At 33.5% G+C, this 26,782-nt stretch overlaps 1 protein-coding gene across 1 annotated transcript; it reads left to right on the top strand.

Moving 5' to 3' along the window:
* The first annotated feature begins 693 nt into the window (after positions 1–693).
* On the top strand, positions 694–19,455 carry LOC136347157 (T-cell activation inhibitor, mitochondrial). Its single transcript, XM_066296895.1, has 7 exons — positions 694–999; positions 2,209–2,386; positions 6,387–6,689; positions 15,751–15,908; positions 15,977–16,221; positions 18,783–18,999; positions 19,059–19,455. The coding sequence occupies exons 1-7, from the start codon at positions 927–929 to the stop codon at positions 19,361–19,363; spliced, it is 1,479 nt and encodes a 492-aa protein (XP_066152992.1). The 5' UTR covers positions 694–926; the 3' UTR covers positions 19,364–19,455.
* The last annotated feature ends 7,327 nt before the right edge of the window (positions 19,456–26,782 follow it).

Here is a 26,782-nt window from a genome sequence, read left to right on the forward strand (position 1 = left end):
GAGTCGTATCTCTTAAGGCGAGAAAAAGAAAATAAAAGAATAGAATTAAACATGAGAAACTGCAGAGCAAAACTTCTGTTTCAAATGCATTATGTGAATCAAAATTCGAATTTGAATTCAACACTTTCTTCTTTGTCTTTGAATTGATAGTCATTTTTATATTATTAATTTAACCACACAAAAGTAAACATGAAACTAACCGGCAATGTGCCCTCATCGCTCTGTGTAGAACGGTGCACGACTTGAAAATCTCTTTAACAAGCAATTTCCCAACATAATTCAAAATGTTGCGAAATTGCGATTTCAGCACTGCAATGTGGGGAAATTGTTCACGAAACTCTTAAAGACAAGGTAGAATTTCAATGGCCCATGATCCATTTATGAACTGTGCATTCCAAAAATAAGACTTAACCGTAAAATCTTTTTTAGTATAAACTTTTTAGCACTCGGAAAAGTTTAACTAACAAGCACATAAGACCGTGGAGCCTTGAAAAAGATAAGTTTTAATAAAATCCAACAAATAAGATAGATAAATGGAGTCGACATTTAAGTGGGGTTAGGTTTATTTGTTTACGTTGGAGATTATGTAGAGAACATATCAAAAACATACGGATTCGGCGTCAAATAATCCAAAAACTGATTTCATTGGATTTTTTCTTGACGCACGGTATATGTTTGACGCTTTCGCCGTATTTCACTCCCTACCGGGAATTTGGTAGTTTTAAATCGAACATTAATGTTCCTATCAGAACAACCACGGAATGCCGCTAGATCATAAATCGAAAATGCTTTTGATTTTTGTTTACCTCGTTTGACATTGGCAAAGGTTATAAAAAAAGTTGTTTTAATTTTAATTTTAATGATTTTAATTGATAAAACGTTGTTTGTTAAAGTACATTTATAATTGATATAAGACACAATAGGAAATGTTTAGAAAAGGCACATTATGTATTGCTAATAAAAATTTAAGCACCTTTATGAGGTATTTAACATCAACAGGTAGGTACAGGCAAACCTAAACAACTACTGTCATATTCAATGTATTAATCCATAAGTACTCACACATTAAATTAGTAATGTTGGGTTTATATAGGGCATGACACTAACATAATACATATAATAAAAAGTTGACGCTAAGGTTATAACTGTTAGGGTTCATACAGTATAGAGCAAATAAATGATAAATAACGCAGAGTTAATGTGTTTGAAACTCTTTAATTTTTATATGCTGTGTTGTGTTAACTCAGTGTTGCTAAGATATTAACAGATCACCTGACAGTATTAATTTTTCACGACCAGTTCAAGCAGTGTTTTTATTTGAGCTTATCTTGATCCTGTTCACAAAACTGTCATATACTTTACATCAAACAATTAAAAATTTTTTTTTAATTGAACACCACAATAAAACGAAACAAAAATCAGAATTGGTAGAACTACATTCCAATTTGTCACTTGTTAATTTATTTAGTATGAGCATTAATACCAAATACAAGAGCCTTGATCCTTTGCAGTGGATGCTTTTGCAATAGATTGCTCCAATTAGTGTCTTTATACATTTCTTTTATTTCTGTTGGTCATAAGGACAGTGCACCTGCAAATCATATGGTGCTGAAGAGTGCTTGTGTCTTGTTGGCCCTTTTAGACATGTTTTTCAATGTTTCAGAGTTTATGTTCACCTCTATGCCATGATTTTTACTGAGATAGATAATTATTAGGGTCAACTTTCCTATTACAGATTGCATACAATTGGTGATTTGTGTGGTATCAAGGAAATAAAATTTTTAATAACTTTTCTTTTCATGCTTTTAGTATCTAGGTCTGGCAGACATAAAATTTTCCTGATAAAAAGGAGTATCCCTTTATGTACATTGAACACTAAAACACATTATTATTTTAAAACTACATGTCATGAATCATAAAAAATTGTCTGTCATCTATAGCCAGAGTTATATACAGGGTGGGCCACCAAGGTCGCCTCAAAGTATTATGTGTTTATTAGTGATATTGATTGAAATTTGTTTTTGGAGGTGTATGTAGGACCTTATAGGGTATTCATATGTTGTATGAGATGAGGCAGACTTGTAGACTATTTTTTTGGTTCATAATTTTAGTGCCACAAAAAAATACAATTGTGCTGTAGTTCACAACTAAGTCAGTAATGAAATGACCTTTAGCTATATTCTCCTAATTTAATGTTTGCTTTGTTAGAGGTATCAACTGCACTCAGGCCTTTTTACTTTTCTGTTCATCCTGATCTCTTTGGACAACATCCAAAGGAAAGGGCTACAAATGAGTCGTCCCTACAGCAACTGAGTTCAATTCTTCAGTCCTTACAGGGTGATAAATTATTTGCTCCAATTACGTTACCATTTTATGTGAAAAACAGGTAAGAAAGAGTGATTTAATGAAAATTTATAGCTTTTTTTTTAACATGTTGCTCTGATTTCAACAATAGGCTATGATTGGGCCGATAGGTTTTAGTTCAGTAATTATTTTGTTTTTAAAATTGTAATTAGAAACAAAAAACATTTAAAGTTCGCCTCGGTAATTGTCAGATTGATCAAATTATGGTAATGTGCTAAGTGACTAATTTTTTTTTTTCAAACTTCAAGAAAATAAGTATTTAATGGAATTTGTCTGATTCATTTAGGGATATGAAAAAATGTTAAAAATAAACATATAAATTCATTGTAAAAACAAATTAAATTTTTATATTTTATTATATACTTCCTCAACGCGGTACTTTAGGGTTTATTCGGCAAAAATCATTTTTATTTTAACGTATTGCCAAATCCTATATTATTTTATATGTCAGGAACATATATTTAACTTCAAAAAATCCTTTAGAATTGGGGTTGATATTTACATCTTTAATTTGAAGAAATATGTGGTTTTTGTATGTTATCATGTAATATCCTCAACTTTTTTCACCGCTACTATATAAGTAAAATAATAAATATTTTGGCGTGTCTGTTAATTTGGGGCCTAGAATAACTGTGTTAATTTTAACATGTACTCTTGGCGAGATTTTAGAAATTAGTGAAAAACGGGGAAATATACAGGATGTCCCCCGAATATGGGTTCTATCTGTATCTTTAAAACTATGACTAGGAAAAAGTTCAAATTTTGGTATCATACTAAAGTGACATGGACTATTAATTAGAAATATTTTCATGAAAATAACACTTCCAGTTATGTCAGACATAAATGTAAACTAGTTTATTTTGAATGAAACATTCTGAAAGTACATTAATGGGTGCAATTGTAATTTTTTTTGGAAAATTCTAAATATCTCAAAAATTATAAAATTTTCGTATAAAATGTTATACATGAAAAATTTTCATAATGTTCTGCAAAATCGAAATTTGATATAATATACAGGGTTTTTTTTTAAATGAGTGACATAATATTCATTTCCGGTAAAACCGGAAGTGGTATTTTCATGAAAATATTTTTAATTGATAAACCACCTTCATTTTAGTATGATACCCAGATTTTAATCTTTTTCTAGTCATATTTTTGAAGATATGGATAGAAGCCCATATTCCTTGGACACCCTGTACATACATTCATGTTATTACAATCAATGAAACGACGGACATAGCTATAACTTTCTTAATGTTTGCGTACTATCGTAAGTGTCAACAATATCGCGGATATCGCCTCTTCGTCGTCAATAATGGTGATAAACATCATTATTAGGATGTTCTATTATGTTCTCTCGTCCTGGATTTTCATTTGCCCGCTTCACCACTTCCAGTGGAGATTGATTTCTCTCTATAATTATTTTACAGACGGCCGTACTTAAATGCCGGGGGAATGCGCATCTGTACCCGGTGACTTCTTTCAATTTCCGAAAGGCATTCGACACTATCCCACATTCTAGAATCCAGCGGGTTCCACGGCATTTGAACGTCGATGAGCCACTTCAGCCCTCTTTTCTGCTTGAGTTTACGACCTGCCATACTACTGTGAACGTGGACAAGATTAGGGTTCCTTATGCTCAAATTTTTAGAGGAGTTAAACAGGGTGACCGTCTTTCGTCCTTGCTATTTAATCTGCTCCTTAACGAGTTCATATGCGACATCAATGCTAAACTATCCAGGATTGATGTTAAGGGCTCGGTCATAAACAGCCTTATGTATGCTGACAACTTGCTGCTAATTACCTCTTCAGATATAGCAGCGCACTTATGAACGCTTCTTCGAAGAATATGTTGCTGAACTAACCTAAACAAGTGCGGAAGTGTGATTGCCAAGTTTCTCCCTTTTCAAAAAAAACCCGATCTTACTTTTTGCGTTATGGGCCTTTGTGAATTTACATTATTACTTTTAACCGATACTGAAGCTAATTTTAAATATCTTGGCCATAATTGTAGGTTTATGGGTACTTATTCACATTTTACATGCGCTCTAAAGGATGTATTAATGTTTTATCAAAAATGTATGTTCTACAGTCTATCGAAGTCTTTGTTTAACCTCCAAAACACCAAAGTAATTTTAGCGTTGCTTTATCAAACTGGCAAGGCTTTTTGGAGGTTAGTGAAGCAGTTCATTTACGTCCCGATGCAGACGACATTACATTCTTGAGAGGGAGCGTTGAAACGTGGTGCTGTGGCTTTTTTGCTCGCATTCATGGCATTCTGCATTGTTAGTTTAACGTTTGGTCTCAAGGTGTGATTCTCAGCTGTGGTGTGTCCTGACCTCCAACTACGTCTCTCACCTCCTAATCCACTGCATTACGTCTTACGGCCTTGGTACGAAATGGCCTATTATTGGTGCAACAGGCTGTAAAATTTATTCATTAGTGGCGTCTTCCTCAGCATTCTGGACACAATGCTGTGTGTGTTTTTGGATTCGTGACTCTCCTGCTCTTTCATTCGAAAAAGATTATGTGGCGGTTCTTCAAATCAAAATCAGTGCCTTTCTTACTAATGAAGGTCTCCGTAATGTCAGGCTTCCAAATCAAGCTCTGTTGCACTGAATGCATAGAGTTCAAACAGTCTCCTACATTCTCCAACCAAATTCTATACTCTTAAGTTATTGGAGACAAGAAGGACTTAAATGTGCAGATTGAGTTCTTTATCTGTGATACTCCGAGGCGTTCTAGCAAGTCTGATGTCGTCTTTCGTCCTGCTACTATCACGTCGATAATTGATATATACGGGTGTACGTATGCTGAAAGACTCCTCGGTCCCTGCAATTCTATTTCAACGACAGGTGGTTATGTACTCGACTTGCAGTTCCTTGATGCCGTCAGGGCATTGTTGATTGAAGACTGGTACTGACAGCTAGGAGAATATGCTGCCATGCAAACAACGGTCTGACGGTTGGGTTTGCCTCCACACTTCTGTCTGATATGTTTCTTGCTGGCGTCTCCCTTCATCATGTGTTTGAATCACAAGTATATGCTGTGCGTCGAGCGGGGTCTGTTCGTGTGCTATTATGTGTTGTGGTTAAGTGTTTCAATATTCAGAGCGGGTACTCTCTGTTATCTTACGATTTGATGTAGCTTGTTATGCTTTGGCTATTGCTTGTTATTTCATGGTCCTTGTTTTAATTTTGCGATCTTTTGCTTATCACGGGAACGTCAAACCGAAAAGTTTATTGTATATTTTGGAATAAATAAATGTATCCTTACTCAAATGCCTCATCATTTAATTAGTGATGCGCATCAATAGATCAACGAGATTTCCACCGTCTTTACTCACTGAGGCCTTGTTGTATGTTGCTCGTAATTAATTTTCGTTCGGGGTAAAGACGATGTACTGAATGAGGCAACAATTGTTGAACGTATAGAAGAGAATGGATTAGTTAAGGTGTTTTTGCGCAAAGGGTCTAAAAATTCTGAAGAGTATGTGAGCGCAAATTTAACCATATTTAGAGGTTACGCTGTTATTTTTAGCGAAAATGGCACATTTTTTCTAAGTTGGCAAAGTAACGGACTTTAGGATCGACGGAAGAAGTTTTGTGATATATGAACCTCAAATTTTGGGCAATATAAATGTTCAAAATGCGGTGCGTGCGTATCGCGACAACCACATCTACGATATTTTGAGTGGTCAATGAGTGAATGTCCGAAAGCTGGGTTTGTTTTATTCGATCACTGAGTCAACACTAAAAATACTTTAGGTATTGTCAATGGTGGTGATATTGTCAATAGACCTGCCTTTTGTTTTGTTTGTGTGACTCAACTATGAGCAGCTAAATGGATGTGATTTGTCAGTTAGGCAGTCTTTAAAACGTATTTATTACTTAAATAAAACCGTTTTTTAACTTTATTACCTTGTAACTCAGACAAGCGAAAAACGGGATGTCCTGAGACGCCTAGACATAGATTAGTTATTTTGAATTGAATAAAAATTTAAACCAAAACCTCTCTTTTAGGAATAATCAAAATGAATCTGCAAAACTTATTAAAATCTTTTTAAAAGACCGCGATCTGGGCACTGTCATTGTTCATATATTGAAAGCATGTGATTTACCTATTAGTCATATTGAGCATTACATCAAACCTGCAGCCATGAACCAGAATATGTTTCATACAGAGAATATTCAACAGAACGGAGACGAATGGATTAGTGTGAGATATAAAAATGAATTTGACTTCACAAAATTAAACAGGAACCATCCTTTGTATGCTACGTTTGAGTTACGGCAACAAATGAAAGATACTAAACATAATTTAAGGTAAGTTATATCCCAGGTTGTAAGGTGACGTGAAAGATACGTATTTTTTTCGTCACTTTTCTCCAAAGGTGACATGTATACGTAACGTTGAAAGGACATATAATTGACAGCCGATTTACATCACATTTGATTATTGCCCTCTAGAGCTGGACATTAATGACTTCAAGGAACGCCAGAAAATTTTGGAACCTCACTTATTCTCAATTACCTACTCCTAATTTTATTTTACATTAATGTGCAGGGTGTCTCTAAAATGACTCTATAACGCTTGATCAGAAATTGTTTAATCAAAAATAAGGCATTCTAAGTAAACTTACCTGTGTATATGCAATGTCGCTTCGTTTTGACACTACAGGGCGCCTAAGTTCTCTAATTAATATCGAAATAACTGCTAAGCGCTTTCACCGATTTTCACTAATTTTGGAACTAAGAGTTGCTGTATAAATGTGTTTTGAGGTAAGCTGCATTTTTGTATGCACAGAAATATTAAAAGTAGTACGTGGTTCATCAATAAAAGTTTGTATTTTTATTACCCAGTGTACGAATTATTTTAATTGTTTTTTAGCCACTAGCTGACTTTATTTTTAAATTTTTTCGTTTCTTGTGAAATTTTCATCAGGCTTACAGTTTCTCTATCAAGAAATAGTTACAGTTGGGAAATAAATTATTTGTCCACCCAGAACGAAATCCAAACTACTTTTCTTTTATTTCAATTTTGTTACAAAAAGTAACAAATTTTATTCATGTGGCAAATATAGTACTAAAATATTCAACATTAATAATCATGCTACAAAAATATCAATAATAAAACATACATTCTTCAAAACCAATGGGCGAAAGATTATTCGTCCACTTCAAAAAAATGTATAAATTTATGTTTAGCATTCCAATTTCAGTGATAAAAATTTGTAGGAATTTATTGACAATTTCAATGTTAGTTTGAGACCATTTGTGGTAAAAAACACCAGTAAATTTTAAAATGGGCTGCAAATCCACAGAGATGTCTCGAGAAATAAGAGAATTAATTATTAAATATTATAAAGACGGAAAATCGTAAAGAGGTATAGCGAAAATTGTAAGGAGAAGCCGGTCTACAATTCAATACATCATAAAAAAATTTATAATACAACCCATACAACAGAAGATTTGCCAGAGAGAGGGAGGAAAGGTACACTGACACGTCGAGAGAAACGGGCAATATTAAGGGGAGTTCAAGAAAATCCGCAAACTACTGCAACCGAAATAGTGAAAAGTGAAGCCAATGATTATCACAATGTTTTCCATAAAACGAAAGTACGAAAATTTTTAAGAAGCGAAGGTATATGGGCACGAATTGGCCGGAAAAAAAACCATTAGTAAGTAAGAAGAATAGGACAAAACGTTTAGCGTTTGCTCAAAGGCATTTGGACAAAAATATTGACTATAGGAAAAACGTTATATTTACTGACGAATCTAAAATTGAACTGTTTGGAAAATCCAAAATAGTGCTTGTGTATAGAAAGCGAGGGGAAGCATGTAATCCAAAAAACTTGATCCCGATTGTGAAGCATGGAGGAGGTTCAGTTCTAATCTGGGGATGTATGTCGTGGCATGGAGTGGAACTATTAAATTTTTTTGATGGAATAATGGATCGCTTTGTTTACGTAGACATTTAAAAAAAATTTAATACAAAGTGCAGAGAAAATGGGAATTAAAAACGAATTCACATTTCAGCAAGACAAGAGATCCAAAACACTCAGCCCGCGTCGTTAAAGGGTGGATTTTATGTAACGTACCAAGAGTGTTGGAAACATCTCTCCAATCTCCAGATGTGAACCCGTTTGAACTTTTTGGTGGGAATTAAAAGAAAGGGTAAACAAACAACACATTTCGAATAAAGAGCAGTTAAAAGCAACATGTCGAGAGAAATGGTCAAAGATTGAAACAAGTTACGTTAGAAAACTAGTAGAATCGATGCCTAACAGGTTAAAAGAAGTTATAAGATCCAAAGGATACCACACACGTTATTAGTTTCGTACTGCTTCGACATATTAAAAAAAAAGTTTAGTGGACGAATAATTTTTCTCCCATAAGTTTTGAAGAATGTTTCATTTATTTTTGATAGTTATTATTAATGTTGAATATTTTATTACTATATTTGACATATGAATGATATTTTTTCTTTTTTTGTAATAAAAGATAAATAAATGCAAGTGGTTTGAATTTTATTCCATTATTTTGCACTATTTCTGAGTGGACGAATAATTTATCTCTCGACTGTACAATACCTTGCAATTCACCATTGTTATGAACACAATGTGGTTGGAAATTATGAGTATATTTAGTGGAAATTGGTATTAACAAAACAAGACTGCACCAACCGACTTTACTCATAAACGGCATAAACACTACTGCGGTACGAGCATCGTGAAAGATTACAAGAAATATTTCCCTTTTTATATACACGTAAATCAGTTTGGTTCGTACACAATGTGAGTCAGCCCATGCTGAAATTATTATTTATCTATCACTATTTTGATTCGAGTTTTGTACATTGATTTGTAATTTAACAAATCCGACAAGTGTTTTAATAAAACCAAATACGATGCGGAAAGGACAGATTCATTTTTCGAAACGAATGTATCTATGCGTTCAAAAAAACGTTCAACATTTTGAGTTATAGGAATCAAATTATGTTGGCAGTTATTTACCATTATAATATTCTGCATGTTTTCGTTCCGCCTAAATAATACAGGTCAATTGCAAGGTATCGTAAATATTTTTTGGTAGGGAAACTGTATGCCTGGTGAAAATTTTACAAGAGACAGGAAAAATTCGAAATGAAATTATATAGTGGCAAAGAAAAAAATTTAAATCATTCGTACAGAGTGTAGTACCCTTCTTGGTATTTAAACACTGTTGTACTCCCCCAAAACACATTTATTTTAGTCATCGATAATATTGTACAAAATCCCCTTTGATTCTTAATCACTAACTCCTTAAAAATATATCTTTTTAATTCCCCGATCCTCGGCTAGTACTCGACCCCGAACTCTCTTATCTCCTTCCCACCGCTCGCCTTTTTTCTGAGATGATTCACACACCGGTCGCCACACAGAGGACAACAAAAATGCATACTCTCATTTACGTCACGCATCATTTTTACATTTCCACGTATTAAAAAAAATACCTTACTGCAAAGTACGCCAATTTATACAGGGTATTCCGGAATGGTAGTCAAATCTTTTTATCTTTTTATAGGGTATTCTATCAGCCATTTTAGGGGGGGGTCTTTGTTTGAAATTTTTCAATTTGGGCCGTTTCCTCCAAATATTCGGGTCTCAAAATGACGGAAAATGATCTTTTTTTTTATTTCTTAAAAACGGTTACACTCATAAATTTCAATTTTGGTACTTTATCATATAATATCATATAGCTAGTCCAATGCTATTTTGCAGTAATGTCTATTCTTTTACTCTTGTTTCTGGAAGGCGAGAATTAGCAACCTCTAATTTTGTATTCTTCAGAACTTTTTCCTGCAATGGCCGATTTTAACAAAACTTCGTTTTTAAATACTAAACATAATTTAATTTTTTTTTCGCTCTTGTTATTTTTTCATGCAACCAACAGTTTGCCTAAAAAAATATTAAGTTCTAAAATTAATGAAAAGTGATAAAAGCCGTTAGTAATTATTTCGAAAAAACGATATTAATTCGAGAAGTTTGGCGCTCTCTAGCCGCAAAACGAAGGTAGATTGGATATACAGAGTGAGTCGGGAGGATCGTGCCAAACTTCAGGAGCGTGTTGTGCATGAAAAATAAATGTAAAAAAACTCAAATGTTGTTATCCGATTTTCGTTTGTTTACAAGTTATAGCGTAAATAAATTTTTTTAACTAGGATTCTATTTACCATAAACGTACCTTTCCTGGACGTTGGATTGGTCGTGGTGGCCCTATTAGTTGGCCTCCAAGATCTCCAGACCTCATACCACTAGACTATTGTTTGTGGGGTTGGTTTAAAACCGAAGTGTACAGAGTAAAAGTGGACACTCAAGATGCACTAATTCAACGCATTAGAAATGCTGCAGCTGCCATTAAAGAAAAACATGAAACAATCAGGAGCGCAACGAATGCTCTTCATAGACGAGCCGAAAATATTTAGAAGTTAATGGCAATATTTTAATGGTAACATTTACTATGATATCCAAACGTTCATTTATGGAATTTCTTATGAAATTTATAATTGTTTTTAATTTTATGTTTTAATTTTATTTACGCCATAACTTGTAAACAAACGAAAATCGGATAACAACATTTGAGTTTTTTTGCATTTATTTTTCATGTACAACACGCTCCTGAAGTTTGGCACGATTCTCTCGACTCACCCTGTAGGTAAGTTCGCTTAGAACGCCGTATTTTTAGTTAAGGAATATTTTTGGTCAAACGTTTTATAGTATTTTCCGGAATACTCTGTATATTACTGGTAAACGCATATATAAAAAAAAATACCGTACATAATTTGACAAGGTGTCAATTCCAAATAGTAAATTCAACAGCCGAAAAACTAGCGCACTAGTTACAGTGGAACTTACCGGTCACGAGTTACATATTCACAAACAATCCAGATTTTCTTTATTTGCGTGACCGTATGATCGTCGGGTTCACATATGGAGAAGGTGAGGAGAGTGATTTGTTCAATGCAATATCGCGGAACTTGTTTGATATTGAGCTGGTTTGGTCATAGTTTGGGGAGGGATCACTTTGGTAGCAAAGACTTCTTTCCATATTTGTTGTAGAAGAAATCTGCTAGCACACAGATGCATTCAGAATATCCTAGAACATTATGTAGTGTCCTTTGCCATTTTTATCGGCGACAATTTCATTTTATGGCGCGATAACACGTGACCACACGTTGCAAATGTGCCGAACGGCTATCTCGAGGATGGTGGTATATTCACCTTACAATGGCCAGCTCGCAGTGCTGATCTGAATCCTATAGAGCATTGTAAGGATAAACTAGGTAGATGCCTACGAAGCCGACAGGATCCGCTAGTGGATCTTCAACATTTTAACAGCGCGTTAGTTGAAGAATGAGACAGCCTTCCAGAGGAAAGGGTCTTCAATCTGATTGACGGTATGCCTAGAAGGCTAGAAGCTTTAATAGGAGCAAAAGGAAGGACAACACATTGCTGCAAAAAATGCTTCTTTGTTTTTGCTTGTTTACGTTAAGAAGAAAGAAATTTATTTTGCGATTTTGTTAAAATATTTTTTTTATTTTGTTTCATTTTTTAATTAAATATCATAAAAACTTTTCGTTTAGCTAAAAAAAATGTTGGTGCGTCAGTTTCTGCTGTTGAGTGTATGTTGTGAAATTTTATGTAGGTATTTACCTATTATAATTGGCTTTATACAAGTTGTTGCATCGCCTATTGTATAGGGTTTCCGGGCATTTTCAAACACACCTAAGTGATTTATTTAAAGAGTTCGTTTATTTTAAGACTTCGAAAAAATTTGTAAGTACCAAAATTGAAGTATTTTTCCTGAACTGTAAAGACTTGGAATTCGATTAAACAATTGGGCACCTCTAGTTAAACTAAAAGTACCTTTGTTCACCAAGCAGTGCGTCGCGTGATTTATGAAGGGTGCCTCAAGTCAAAAAAAAAAAGCCGAAAACCCCATTTGATGCACATCTTTAATTCTAATGTGCGGGTCTTCATGAAAATGTAATGATAATAATATGATGATAATTTTCGTCCTTAATCGCATATAGACTCAACCGAAATTGAGCCTCGAAACCACATCATTGAGCAAACAATGACTAAGTTTTTATGAAGTGACGGTTTTTTTTAAATACCGGTAAGAAAAGTAACTTTCACCACTTTTAAAAGTTGCTAAGTGATCTGGTGTCATTTATTGAGTGAAAATAGGTGACGACCAGGTATTTTCTTCCCTCGGGTGTAGTTTCAGGTGCAGAAAAATTAAGAGTAACAGTGTTTCTTTACTCAAAAAGAGTGAGATAACTTACCTCATTTAATAAGTCATAGAGTGAATGCTTTTTTAATGTTAATTTCAATTTTAGATATAATTATAGATCAAGTAAACTGGAAATAGAATTCAAATGTAGAGGAAATTGTATGAACATAAAAATATTGTTTAACCTACCAACTGAGAGAACACTCAGTAGTGAAACCTGTAAAATTGAAGCGCAGTGATAACACACAGTATACAGGGTGGGGTTCTTAAAAATATAAATGCTAATGTCTTGAAAATGGAATGGAAAGATTCAAAAACACGTCTACTATAATACGATGGAGGAAGATGACTGAGGGCATGATGAACCTCTACCAAATGCACTCCAGCCACTCCAAGTCATTGTTTTAATAGCACGGGCATTGTTGCGACATATCATTGGAAAGCATTTTCAATAAACTTTTCAATTATACCGAAGTTTCTGGAATTCCGGCCTCAAATGTATTCGATAATGCTTAAAATGCAAAATCCAAGAGTAATACACCTAGGCGCAAAATTAAATAGTTTTCAATCAGGACTAATTAATAGAAGTGATAATTTATACTAGGTTTTATTGTAATTACGTCACAGTTAATCAAGATCTTGCGCTCAATATAAACAATTTTTTATAATGGGTTTTTGAAATTAATTTGTGGTACTGAGGAACGTTACCTTTTACAAACCACAGAAATATTTCACTAGCGCCCTAGAACGAACGTAAATTTTTTCTATTTTAGGAAATTATTTCAGAAATTTGAAGAAACCAGTTCTACGGCCGATAAAAAGAGGAATTAAAATATAATATTAGATGAGCTTCTTCAAATAGATGTTTTTGAACTATTTGCCAAAAACCAATCATTGTATATCCATCAAGCATCTACTTTAACTAGACAGTCAACACCATCGATTCGAAAAGTTTTAAAATTACACAAATTCATAAAAAATTCAAGTTCATCAGGAGTTGAATGAAGATGATTCAGACCGACCAATTGAACGTTGTGAAGTGATGCAAGCTGTGATTACCAACCCGTCCCGATTGTTGTTAAACGTTTGTTTCAGTGATTATAGCATGTTTTATTTGAATGGTACTCTCAATAGCCACAATATTAGAATCTGAAGTGATTCAAGCCCTTACGTTATGAAAGAAAAAAACACTCAATGTCCCCAAAAATAAAATATTTGGGCCGGGATTCTTGAAGATGCTATCATAGTACCTTTATTTATTGACGGTAATTTGAATGATGAAATCTACCGAAACCTTTTAGAAAATGCTATGGAAATATTGATAATCCCTGAGCAAGAGAACCAGCAGGACGAAAATGGCGAATTGTAACGGGAAGAAAATTTACTAAAATTTCAACAGGATGGGGCGCCGCCATATTTTGTTATAACCGTTAGGCAGTGGTTGGATAACAATTACCCCATTTGGTGGATTGGAAAGAGGGGAGCGATTGAATGAACCCTCAGGTCTCCCGATATCACGCCCTTGGATTTCTTTTTGTGCACTTGAAATCTGTAGTGTTCAAAATCCAACTAGTAGCAATTGAAGAGTTAAAACAGTGAGTGTGGTGCAATTCCTAAGGAAGTTTTTGCCAATGTGTATCGAGAATGTGAACATTATTCGTACTCTTGTTTGGAAAATAACGGACATTTTGAACACTTATTATAAACAATTATTAATATTGAGCGGTATATCTTACCCTTTGATTTAATTATAATAAAACTTTCAATTAATTATCAGTTTTATTACTTATTCACGATTTAGAACTATTTAATTTCAAGCGTAGGTGTGTTACTCAGGGACTTTGCATTTTAGGCATTAGCCGAATTTCAGAAACTTGGGTATCATTGAAAACCTTGATGAAAATGCTTTCCGACGGTATGTCACAACCATGACCCAGTAATAAAAAAAAATAACTTGAGATGACTGGGACCCATTTGGTAGAACGAAATGAGTACATCATATCTTAAATCATCTTGCCCCATTATATTATAGTAGACGTGTTTTTGGATTTTTCCATTGTGCACATAATTTTTAAAATATTTGCATTTATAATTTTAAAAAACTCGCCCTGTATACCGTTGTAAGTATCATGTGCCCCTGGAGGTATTTTTTTTCATCTGTCTCCAAAAACTTCATTTAAATGGCTGTGACTAACGTACGATTGTGAAATTTGGATTTTTACATAGGTCACCGTCTGAGGGATTTACTACGAACTGCGGCGGCGAGCGGCGTTTAGACTGTGACCGAAATAAAAAATTCACCTTCGCCGTTTAGGGGCGTTCACTGTCTTAACCGTTTTTAGAACTCTATCAAAAATCGCCTGCACCATTTCTTTGCAATTCAAACTATGTATGCGCAAAATTAGATTTGTTTATTTAAAAACAAACCTCTGAATATAATTCTTACTTTCAATTTTGAGTAATTATAATATTGTCCTAGGACGTCCAGGTCTAACGCGGGGACCTCGGCTTTCTAGGTTCGATTAGGGGACATCGACCGTTTAGGTACGATGGAAAGTCCCCGGCCGGCTTCTTTGTTCTTCGTTGGGTTGCATGTTTTTGAAAATTGAGGATGGTTCTGGTCATTTTGTGTTTTTGTAAATTATAAAACTGAAATGTTTGTGAGTATTAAATGTTTTATTTTATTTTTTGAACACATGTAACTGGTAACCATACCGAATTGGAGATGTGTTTATGAGATAATTTTTCAATTAAAATTAAAGTAATTCCTTTGAAGTTTGTACGATAGGGTACGCAACACCTTGTATATTCTTTACCGTGTAAAAAAAGAGTAGATATAGATGTAATGGATATGTATACTAGATATAATAATATAGTTTTTGAAACGCTTTACCGACTAGATAGTAACATCTCCATACAAATCTTAACTTTTATATTTTTTGGTGAATTGCAAAAAAGCGAAAATATCGTTATGCCTTTTATGACATGTATATTTGGCATCAACAGAGCCACCAATAAAAGATACGATATAGATGCCAGCTTGCCACCTGGGATGTGTAAACTTATTAATTTAAAATGTTGATTTGATAGTGCTATCTTTTAAACTTAGAACATGGTTGGAAACTAACTTTGAAGACGCCCTGGAAAAATTCAAAAAAGGCTCAGCCTTGAGAGAAGAAATTCAACGATTGAAAGTGGAAATAATTAACCAGTCTAAGTTAAAAGATATAAAATGGGATTGTGGGTGGAATAGTCAGCATTTCAGGGGTACATAATTCAGAGTTTTCATGTGAAAAGCTATAGGTACCTGTTAATGCAGACATTCGTAACTTCAGGATGTATTCTCTCCTTAAAATCCCTAATGGATCAGCATCCGCAACACATGAAGCAGTTGGAGAACCAAATTTTAGTATTTTCCTACTTCACTGGTATCAGTTTAGATGGCCATATAATGTTGTTCAGTGGGGAAGTGCGGCACAACTGGCTCGATTTTATTAAAAATATTGGGAAGCATAAAGCAGCATTAAGAAGAGTGCCATATTATGAGAAATCTCTGTCGCATATCCTAAGAAATATAAAGGTATGTATTTTATATTTTATTTGTTTGCTCTAACATGCTAAAAAAGATAATTATACATTTCCCGTTTTAAAATAGTATCCATATGTACAGGGTCTTAACTCTTCACTTCAGACATTTTACCACTTTTTAAGATGATTTATTTAAAATTATGAATTGATCTAAAGCGCCGCAGAAGTAGAATATTCGAAAATGTAATTTTTTGTATGCTCTGGTTAATTCCAGAATTCTAATTTATTTACACTTGAAACGGTATTCATAGTATTCCACAAAGAATGTTATCGATCTAGAATGGAAAAACTGTAGCCATGTAAAATTTGAACTTTTATAATGATATTAAAATCAATGGGGTCATTACACCTAAAATCTTTTGAATATGGAAGCATTTCTATTTAAATCATCGAATTTACTTTCTTATTTCAAATGAAATTTCTCGTACCTTTAAAGTTTAAATCACAGAGATTGATAATATTTTACGCTTTCTAAAGTGCCTTGTCGATTGGCTTCATGTGGTTCTTAGCAATCGAATTGTCAGGGCCAATTTGTTTCATTGATATATATATATTAATACCACCCTTAATCTTTTAAACACATTTTTTTTAAATTTAAAAGCAGCATTAAATAGTACAAAAAGTACTATCTTTTGGCGTTTATTTATTGTTTTAAAGAGTTAAATCATTAATATAAAATGTAGTATAAAATGGCTGATCTTTTAGAATGGAAACACGAGTCAAGTGGGACTTCAAATTAAAGGTCTTTCAAAATTCCATTCTATACTGTATTGCAATTCAAAATCTATCAATTGGTTTTTGGGAAAAATTTATAAAAAAATAAATATAAATTTGGTAAAAAAGGCAATACAAGTTCAGTTAAATAGTACGCGAACAATGAAAAAATGTGTTTATTGGTAGGAAATTGGTTTGTTTTTGATTTTGTGCTCATAAACTGTTTTTGATTAAAAAAAAAACAGATAAATAAAACTATCCGACGACTGTTTATGGGCATAAAATCGAAAACAAAACCAATTTCCTGTCAACGAACAAGTTTTTTCATTGTTTATATACTATTTACCTGAGCCGATATAGCATTATTTATCAAATTTATACCTGTTTTTCTGAAAAAATAATCGGTAGATTTTGAATCGCCTTTAATTTGTGATGTCACTTGGCCAATTATTCAATTTTAAAAACAGTCATTTGGTGCTACCGGTGGAGGAAGCATTAAAAAAATAAACAAATGCCAAAAGATAGTATTTTTTGCCCTATTTAATGCTGCTTTTGAATAAAAAAAAGTAATTTGTTAAAAAGTCAAAGAAGAAGGGAGAGGGGTTGCAATTGAAAACCGCACGATATTATGACGTTTTCCAGAGAAAAAACTCCCCCTTAGGTATATTAACAACCCTTCAAAGATTTATTACAAGAGTCTATCAAGACAATTTAGGAGTTATGTGTTATTTTTCTGTTATGGCAACAATTGAGAAACGACCATTTGTTATCTATATTTTTTTCAGATAAATACTCATGGTATAGCATACTGCAAATAAAACGCTAATTAATGTGGTTTATTATTCCAATTAATGAAAAAAATCCTCGATTCGTTCTGGAAGCTAATTGTTTTGCCCATATCTAAATAGCACATAGTGACTGTCACAGAATTAAACAAATTGGTGCAGTTATAAGTTTAATAAATGTCAAATTTCTGGGTGAATTACCTAAGGGCGAGGATAGATATTTAGCGCGTGCGTAATAAAATTTGCCCAATGAAGGGCATATGTTAAAAGTCACTGTCGATTACAATAAAACAATTGCTTTTCAAGATGCACCAAGATATTTAGGGCATCATGAAAGTCAATTGGAACTACCGAAGTACCAGACATGAATAATGTCATTATTAAAATATACATATGATCTATACGGGTTGTCTCGAGTATGCGACCGTGGATTTAGCCGGAAATCAGTCAGTACTGAAATTGAAATCAGACGCCCTGTATATTTTTCAATATTTAGATTTTAGATTTCATTTTGGTTTAAGCACGCATTACGTGTCAGTTTATGACTCAGTAAAGAGAGTAAAAGCAAGCAATTTTATCGAACAGTGATATTAATTTTAATTTTATTTTCATTAATAAATTGAAAAATAAATGTTAAGTTTGTGGTGCCAACAGATTAATCTAGAAAGATTGGCCTTAACATTAAAATCACACACTGCCATTTTACATTTTCATACGGGATTTAGGGCAAAAATACATATTCGTTTTTCAAAATGAAAGAACTCTAGACTAACCAAAGTCAAGTCTTGTACCAAAAGTGCTATATGTAGATATATGGATGTAGAATGATGTCTAAAATCTATGTAGATATTTATATTTAAATATATAAAGGATTTTCAATTTAAAGTTCGAAAATTAGGGCCATTTCCGGCTAATTTAGAAATCACATGAATTTAGCGATGACAACAATCACGCACAATGTAAACTTACTTTGAAAATATCGCTTAAAAAAATAATTAGCTAAAGAGTTATAGCGCATTTCGATAATGTATTGGAATATTCCGTTTCTTTGTAGGTTGGAAAAAGAAAGTTTATGCCTGACATGAAAGTTGAGGAATACGAACTTAATTTGCGGCAATTAACGACCTCAGTTAGCGATTATTTTGGACGTAACAGATATCCGAAAAGTTGGCCACACACCTTGGATAATTTTGAAATTGTCGTCGAAAGTGAGGCTGGACCAATGATGGTATCACCCACTGGGCAATTTATAGTACCATCATCGATTCCGGGTACGTATTTTTGCAATATGACGGTAAAAAGTTTAATAATCGGACGTGTAAATATCCAGGTCAAAATTTGATCAGTTTCATCACAACCAATCTAGAAGAAGCAGATAAGTTAAGCGGTATATACAGAAGTCACAAAGGGCAAGAGAAGGAATTGCAACAACAGTGCATAGACCAACTACAATTAGCAGCTTTACTTAAGGACGATAATATAACACCAGAATATATGATATTATTTTGTAAAAAAATTCTAGAAAGTCAGGAACAATTAAAGCGTTTTACCAAAGATTTACGCATTAACGTTTCAACATATTACTCAGTGTTGTCGGATGGGGCTGTTTGTATACCGTGGAATTTTGTACTCTGATTAATAGATTTTTCTGTAGTAAGTGTTATTAGCAAATTTAAATTTTTCAAGATTTTTATATGATTTAAATGCAATAAACACATAAGAATGTTTGCATGTTTGGTATAATGTAATGGTTAAAAAGGAAGGTGAAGAATATGATGTGAGTTGGAATTAATAGTAAGTGCTTGATAGAAAAGAGTAAGTGCATCATTACTGATTTTGCACGAAAATTGACTTTTTAAATTAATTTTATACAATTTTTTTCTTATGTCCACGGTTGCTGAGATATTGGCCTAAACAAATGTCTAAGAAAAATTTGGAATAAACCGTGTACATAACTAGTAATGTATTATAAGAAATATGTACATATGTAATGTCTGAAACTTATATTTCAGCAAGTCTTAACATCATATAACAACCGAATTTCGGAAACGAAGTTCTTTTATTGACATGTTAATTTGGTAGAAACTGGAAGCTCGGGAAGAGGAGACCGAGGCTTGGGCTATTCCTAAAATTAATTACATATTTCTGTTACTCTAATTGAAGTTACAATTAAGCTCTAAGAGTTCAAGGGCAAATGCGATTTTACACTGTTTATCGTTGTGAATTTTCCAAGAAATTATCCATTTTTGAAAAAAGTGCGATTTTACTATTGGGACCAGAACTGATAGAAAAGAATAAAATAAAAATTATACGCGTTGAGGTTATAATAAAAATGCTGGTGCAGAATTCCATGGAAAAAAATTGAATTAGAGAAACATTTTTATTCAAGTGTACGAAATAAGCGATAAATTATTTTATACAATTAAATAAATAATACGTTACATCCGGAACTTAACTTTCAAATACATAAAGTAAAAAAAATCGTAGTAAAGCATTCTGTCTTTATTCAGAATTAAAATATTTTTCTATATAAAAAATAAAATGTTATCGGTTTATTAATTTTTTTTCCCATTTTGCTCAATGCAAAGTTTAACCAACACGACTGTTTATACGAAACTGCTTGTTAAACAAATTAACAGTAAACGCGTTATTCAAAATGGCTTTCATTTTCTATTATGCATAAATTCACCCTTCATCGAAAGTTAAACCTTGACTTTGTTCAATGATTGAACTTCATGTTTTTATAGTGGCAAATATATTATTGATGGGGTTCCATAAATCTATGTGTATTTTAATCCATTTATGCATTGCTTTGCCATCAGATATGGAGAGTATTTAATTTGTTTTGATTGCAGTTCTTTTGCTGGACGTCGTGTAATGAGCCTGCATAAATCTATCTGCATTATCCCACCGATAGATTACCTATTGTATAAGATATGTAAAGCCGATACACAAGAGAGTAGATAGACAATTTATCATTGCGGTTGGCTTTTATTTAGTTGTAAAATACCTTTACACTGTCGTAAGTTTCTGTTTCTTGAGAAAGGAATAATGTTATTCAATTACGATATTAGCATATCACAATGTTAGTAGCTACAATTTTTCAAACACGTAGCGATGGTCATGGCTTGACATTTTCAATTATTTTTGCATCTTCCAAGGAATTAAAAAAAAACAATACTCATTTTACAAGGGGGCTTTACTAACACTTTTTCCAATATACATGAAATGATAAATCATCTTTTGCAAAGAGCACCGTCGACTTGGAAGTATTCTTTACGAGGTATGTTTAGAAGAAAAAGGGAATTTTAAATTTTTTGAAAGAATATTATTTATTCGACTATTTATCCCCTCAGTCAAATTGATCCGTTTCAAAATAGTCCCCTTTAGATGAGTTACACTTACGCCAGCACTTCTTCGAATTCTCGAAATAGTTCTGAAACTCAAACTTTGGAATACTGTTTAGCTCTTTCAGGCATGCGCATTTAATATCGTTTAAGTTTGCAAAACAACGACCTTTTAAAGTTTTATTCATTTTCAGGAACAAAAAGAAGTGACAGGGGGCCATATCTGGCGAATATAGAACTTGCGGTATCGTTATGGTATTGGTTTTGGTCAAAAATTCTTGAATGAGGAATGAAGTGTGAGCGGGCACATTATCATGGTGGAAAAGCCATGAATTGTTTCATCACGACTCCGGGCGTTTTTTGGAATCGCTTCACGTAAACGATGTTGAACTTGCAGGTAATATTCCTTGTTGATCGTTTTGACAAAATTTAATGCAAATGCTTTGCTTCGTTTTTGAAAAATCAACAGATTAAACTCTCAATATATCTACCAACACGCACATTGTTTAGGGACGTGTTTACCAACACAACTAGCGGATAATCACATAATTAGAATTAATACAAACTAAAAAGTTCCTATTATTTTTTTAACATATCTCGTACATAATACGAATTGCTTCGTTGGCAGTGCGGTAATAATTGGAAAATTTCATTGCACACGCGTCTTAAAATGCTGTTTTCAGCTTTAAATGCATGCCGTAGAGCCACAAAAATGTTATCAATTGGATACCAAAAACGTTACATCTATGGAAGTACCCAGTGTAATACCTAATATATGATGATTATACAGTGTGTAACATACGTAGACGTTTTCCTTTTAACACGGCATAGATCACTGTCAAGACACTGATGAGATGTCCCTCGGGACAGTACCGGGTACAGGGTTTTTTTAGTGGGTTCGGGGTCGGGGACCGTTGGTTAACGCGGGAGAGTGTTCCTCGGGTGAATCCCACACTACTCGGCCGCCAGAACAACAGGCCGGATATCTTTTGAAGATTTTTTTCCTCGGGAAAAAAAACACGGCATAGACTTCATAAAACTAATAATAAAGCAATATTTTTATATAAAATTTTTTCAAAATCTAAAAAAAACGACATATGCGCAGATGAGTTTTAATACATTTTTGTATAAAATCCAAATCCATTCCCGTATAAAAGAGTAATTCAATATAAAGGAAATAGAATGTCCCACAAAAACTTATCAGCTATTGCAAAAACGCAAAAAAATATTTAATATTTACTCTTTTTATGTGATTTACCCAGGCCGCTTAAAAATCAGTCGTGAAGTTTAGCACCAGGTGTTCTTTTGATAAACAATCACTATTGATATTATTAAATTGATAAAGACCTATAAATACTCGAATCACGAATTGGTGGACATGTTGGTGATATACAGGGAGTGTCACCAGAGTGTTGTCGCAGCTTCGCGGTTGCGTGCTGAGTGCTTTTCGGAAAGACATCGTCCTGCAGCTCGTAAATTTGTTTATCTTGTTGCAAAAACTCGTGAAACCGGAAACCTAACAGGAATGCATGGTGGACATGCTGGAAGTCCTAGGCCACCTAGAATTGTATCCATTGAGGAGCATGTTTTAGATATCGTTCAGGACAATCCAACTACCAACACTAGAAGAATCGCAGAGCAAGTTCCTACATCTCACATGGCAGGGTGGAGAATTTTAAATGAAAACCAACTTTATCCCTACCACGTGCAACGAGTTCAAGCGTTAATGCCACAAAACCATCTCCCAAGAGTAAACTTTTGTGACTTACAGGAAACCGCTCGTAATGAAAATTTCCTTAAGTTTATTCTGGTAACGGATGAATCAATTTTTATCCGTAACGGAATAAATAATTTTCAAAACACGTACGTATGGACAATGGAAAATCCTCGCGCTATTCGCCAAACTAATTTCCAGCAGGTATTTTCTTTAATTGTTTGGGCCAACATGCTTAATAGCATACTTATCGGACTTCGTTGTCTTCCAGATCGAATGACGGGCTTAGACTACCTGCATTTTTTGGAACATAATTTGCCTGAAATTCTTGAAGATGTGCCTTTAAATGTAGTCTTTACATGACGGTCCTCCACCTCATTTTAAGCGCGAAGTACGGGACTTTTTAAATGATCAATTTCCTAATAGGTGGATAAGTCGCAACGGATCAATAAGATGGCCCGCAAGATTACTAGACCTTAATCCATGTGATTTTTATTTCTGCGGTTACATGAAAAATTTAGTGTTTACGAGTGAAATTAACACAGTGGAAGAATTGCGTGAACGGATAGAAAACGCTGCAGAAATAATTAGAGGAAAACTATCTCTTCTATTAGCAGTTTGTGCAAATCAAACTAACGGAGACAATTTCGCACACCTTGTGTAGCCAGTACCGGAGTAGTAGTACCTCTTTAGGTACTACTTAATAAGTACTACATATTTATGTAGTACTTATTAAAACTTCCATAGGTGCATATGTCGGTTGTTTTTGAGATTTCGAAAAAAAGTTATATAAAAATGTTGCTTAGTTTTTTGAGGTCTATGACGTGTTACAAGGAAAACCCATACTTATGTTTCATCTTGTATTATAAGTATATTCAATCTGTTTTTACAGAGTACCTTATTGTGTTCACGAGTTTTACATGTAAGAAAAGTAAATAAACATATGGAAACTTAGTAGTTTTTATTATTCATTTCATTTTTATGTGGTGTGTTTAATGAAAATGACGTTGCAAAATTAGTAGGTATAATTTCTTTATATTGTCTTCACGTAGGATGTAGATATACGATATCCACGTTTAAAAACACCTCTTCAGTCATTGTTTCAAACATAGGTATCTATTGTTTCCGAACTAAAAGCCGTTGCTAAACATACTATTAAATTAGTTAATTACCCACTTGCATTAGAGCTTGCATTATCTATAATAGAAATATAGCCCAAATAGACGACGTGTCTTATAAAGTTGTACTTACGCAGCTGCTAACGTAAGTAGGTAGAAAGTATCCACATGGCACATGTTATACATCGTCAAGGTTTGAAGATAAAAATGTTAAATCTGAACATCAAAGGCGCGTTATACCTATGAATGGGAGAAACCACTTTCATTCTTGCATTCCTTTCTGCGTGCATCTTCCAGATGACTATAAAAGCATCAAATTTTAGATACGTCTGATATTACGTTATCAATAGATACAATATGGTGATTTTCTATAGGTATGAAAATACAAACGAATATAACACCTTTGTCATTATAGTGGATTATCTAAGGAACTTAATTTCGCAATATGCAAACACTCTTTGCGACATAGTAAATAGGGTGTTTCACTTAAAGCAACGTAAGTGATTATCTCCGAAATCAAATTAAAAATGAAAAAATGTTCCAAACAAACGGTGCTTTTAGGACATTTAAAACACTTAAGTTAATTTTTACTCAAGGTTATTTAAAGGTTTTTTCAAGGTTAACTTTTTTTTTAATTGAACATCTATTTTTTTAAAGTAAATTTGTAAAAAGTTTAAAAAAATAAGTATTTTTTGCTAAAAAAGCTTTTTTTAAAACTTTTTGCTATTCAGATATCAATAACAATTGAAACGGTCCATTTAAAATGACTCATGACTTAAATTATGAAATTCAAAAACACGAAAAAACTTTATTAATGGAAAATAAAAATTCACACATTCTAAAAATTAACCGAAAATCGTAGTAAAAACCATTTCCGCATCGAGACATTTTCTAATTCTCATAGTAGACGAACCCGAAACATTTCCCAGCATTTCTTACAGTAATTATAGAAACTCTTTATTCGGGGAATCTTTGTACGTAAATCCAATAGGCTTCAGTGTTGTTTTTGACCACTTTTTCTATAAGCTAATACCATTTAAATTTTGTTTTTTTTTAGAAAAGTTCCCCATTTTTTATTTTTCATTATATTTAAATTAACAAATTTTGTTGATAAATCGTTAATTAGCTTCGTCTTAAAAGTTCCTTTGAAATAAATAAATAAATTCAATACCTACCAGAAAAATTGCAAGTGCATTCTATCGAGAACATGCCGGTTTTGTTTGATTGATAAATGTTTAAAAATTATTTTTAGCATGATTTTGGGATAATTTTTCAAGACCGCGAATGTTTATTTTTCATTAACAAAGTTTTTCTCGTGATTTAAGTCATATGTTATTTTAAGTGCACAACTTGAATTTTTGCCGATATCCTTAAGACCAGAAGTTGTAGAAAAAGAACTTTTGTAGTAAAAAATCCTTAATTTTTTAGCAAATTTAGCTTTGAAATGTCCTTTAAATGACCTTGAATAAAAGTTTGCTTATGTGCGTTGGACGTCCCCTTTTATAACAAGCAATGCTTGTTTGGAGCTTTTTGCATTTTAAATTTGGTTTCGGTGACAATCGCTTATGTCACTTTAGATGAGACACCCTGTATGTATTTAGCTATTGATGGCACGTATTGGTGAATAAGTCCTGCCAAAGTGCTACCTGCTACCTATGTATCTTCTGAACGCTTTATTATCGAAGAAAGTTTATTACATTGAACAAAGGAATCTTTTTGAACTTTACAACCAATCCTTCCTGACATTCAATGCAGAGTCATCTTAATGCATTGTTGTCCTTTTACCAAGATATTTTTCAGATGTTCACATTCAACAAAACTATTGGTGAAGGTCTCCGCATGTGGTTTCTAATTTTCTCGCCGCATTTATACTGAATGGAGTATTATGGCCTCTGTTACTCAATTTTTTGTTCGTCGGCAGTAACAATTTAATTTAAACACATCCCACATTCCTGCACGTTACCATGTATATTAGTCTTACAGAAAGCGCATTCCAAACGAGCAACGTTAATGCTATTGTCACCACAATAAACAATGCGACACAAACGCAATTAAATTTCGGTTTCGTTTTAATAATCATTTCTGTTATTTGCTAGTTAACCGAGTATGTTCACAAAGAAGAAACTGACAGTTTCATTGTTGCATTTTTGTAATGAACGGAAACGTTTAGTATGGCAGCAGGAAGGTAGGTAGGTACTTTCCAAACTTTCTATCAATTACAAATCTCGTAGTCAGCTTTTCTCAATATAGAGTGAACAGTAAACGACAGTAATATAAAATTTTACATTGCATAATCTAAGTAATGATACGAAAATTGGGAGATTAATAAAACACAGCAATGCAGAAAATATTAATATATAGGGTGTAGAGAGCATGTGGTATGTCCGCTTTCAGTATTCGCATATTCCTAACTACTTTCGTTATCGTTGCAGCTTGATCTGTTAGAAGCCGAGAGTGGACGATCTCGTTAGAAGACTGACAACCGAATTAGTTTTTTCCTTAGTTTTTGAGAAATAAAAAAACGAAATAACATACAGTAGTTCACAGCGAACCAGGCATATGAAGGAGTGTCTGTTTCTGCGCATCTCGATTTGTAGTATACAAAATCCGAATAAAACGTGATGGAGCCCATTTGCGGTACTGCTCGTTTGGTGCGGTGGCCAGACGGAGCTCTGCAACGTTGCCGGCTCGCTCTTAAACGGCCGGGCGCTTGATTGGTGATATCGAAAAACCAATAATGTATCAAAAATACGGCGATACTTACAAAGATAAGGGAATTAGCACGGAGACAGTCACCAAGATATACAAATCCATCTGCAGACCACTATTAGTCTACGGGTACATAATAAGAGCGAACACAACAAAAAAACCAAAA

The sequence above is a fragment of the Euwallacea fornicatus genome, chromosome 26, assembly GCF_040115645.1.
Source record: "Euwallacea fornicatus isolate EFF26 chromosome 26, ASM4011564v1, whole genome shotgun sequence".
Classification (NCBI taxonomy): Eukaryota; Metazoa; Arthropoda; class Insecta; order Coleoptera; family Curculionidae; genus Euwallacea; species Euwallacea fornicatus.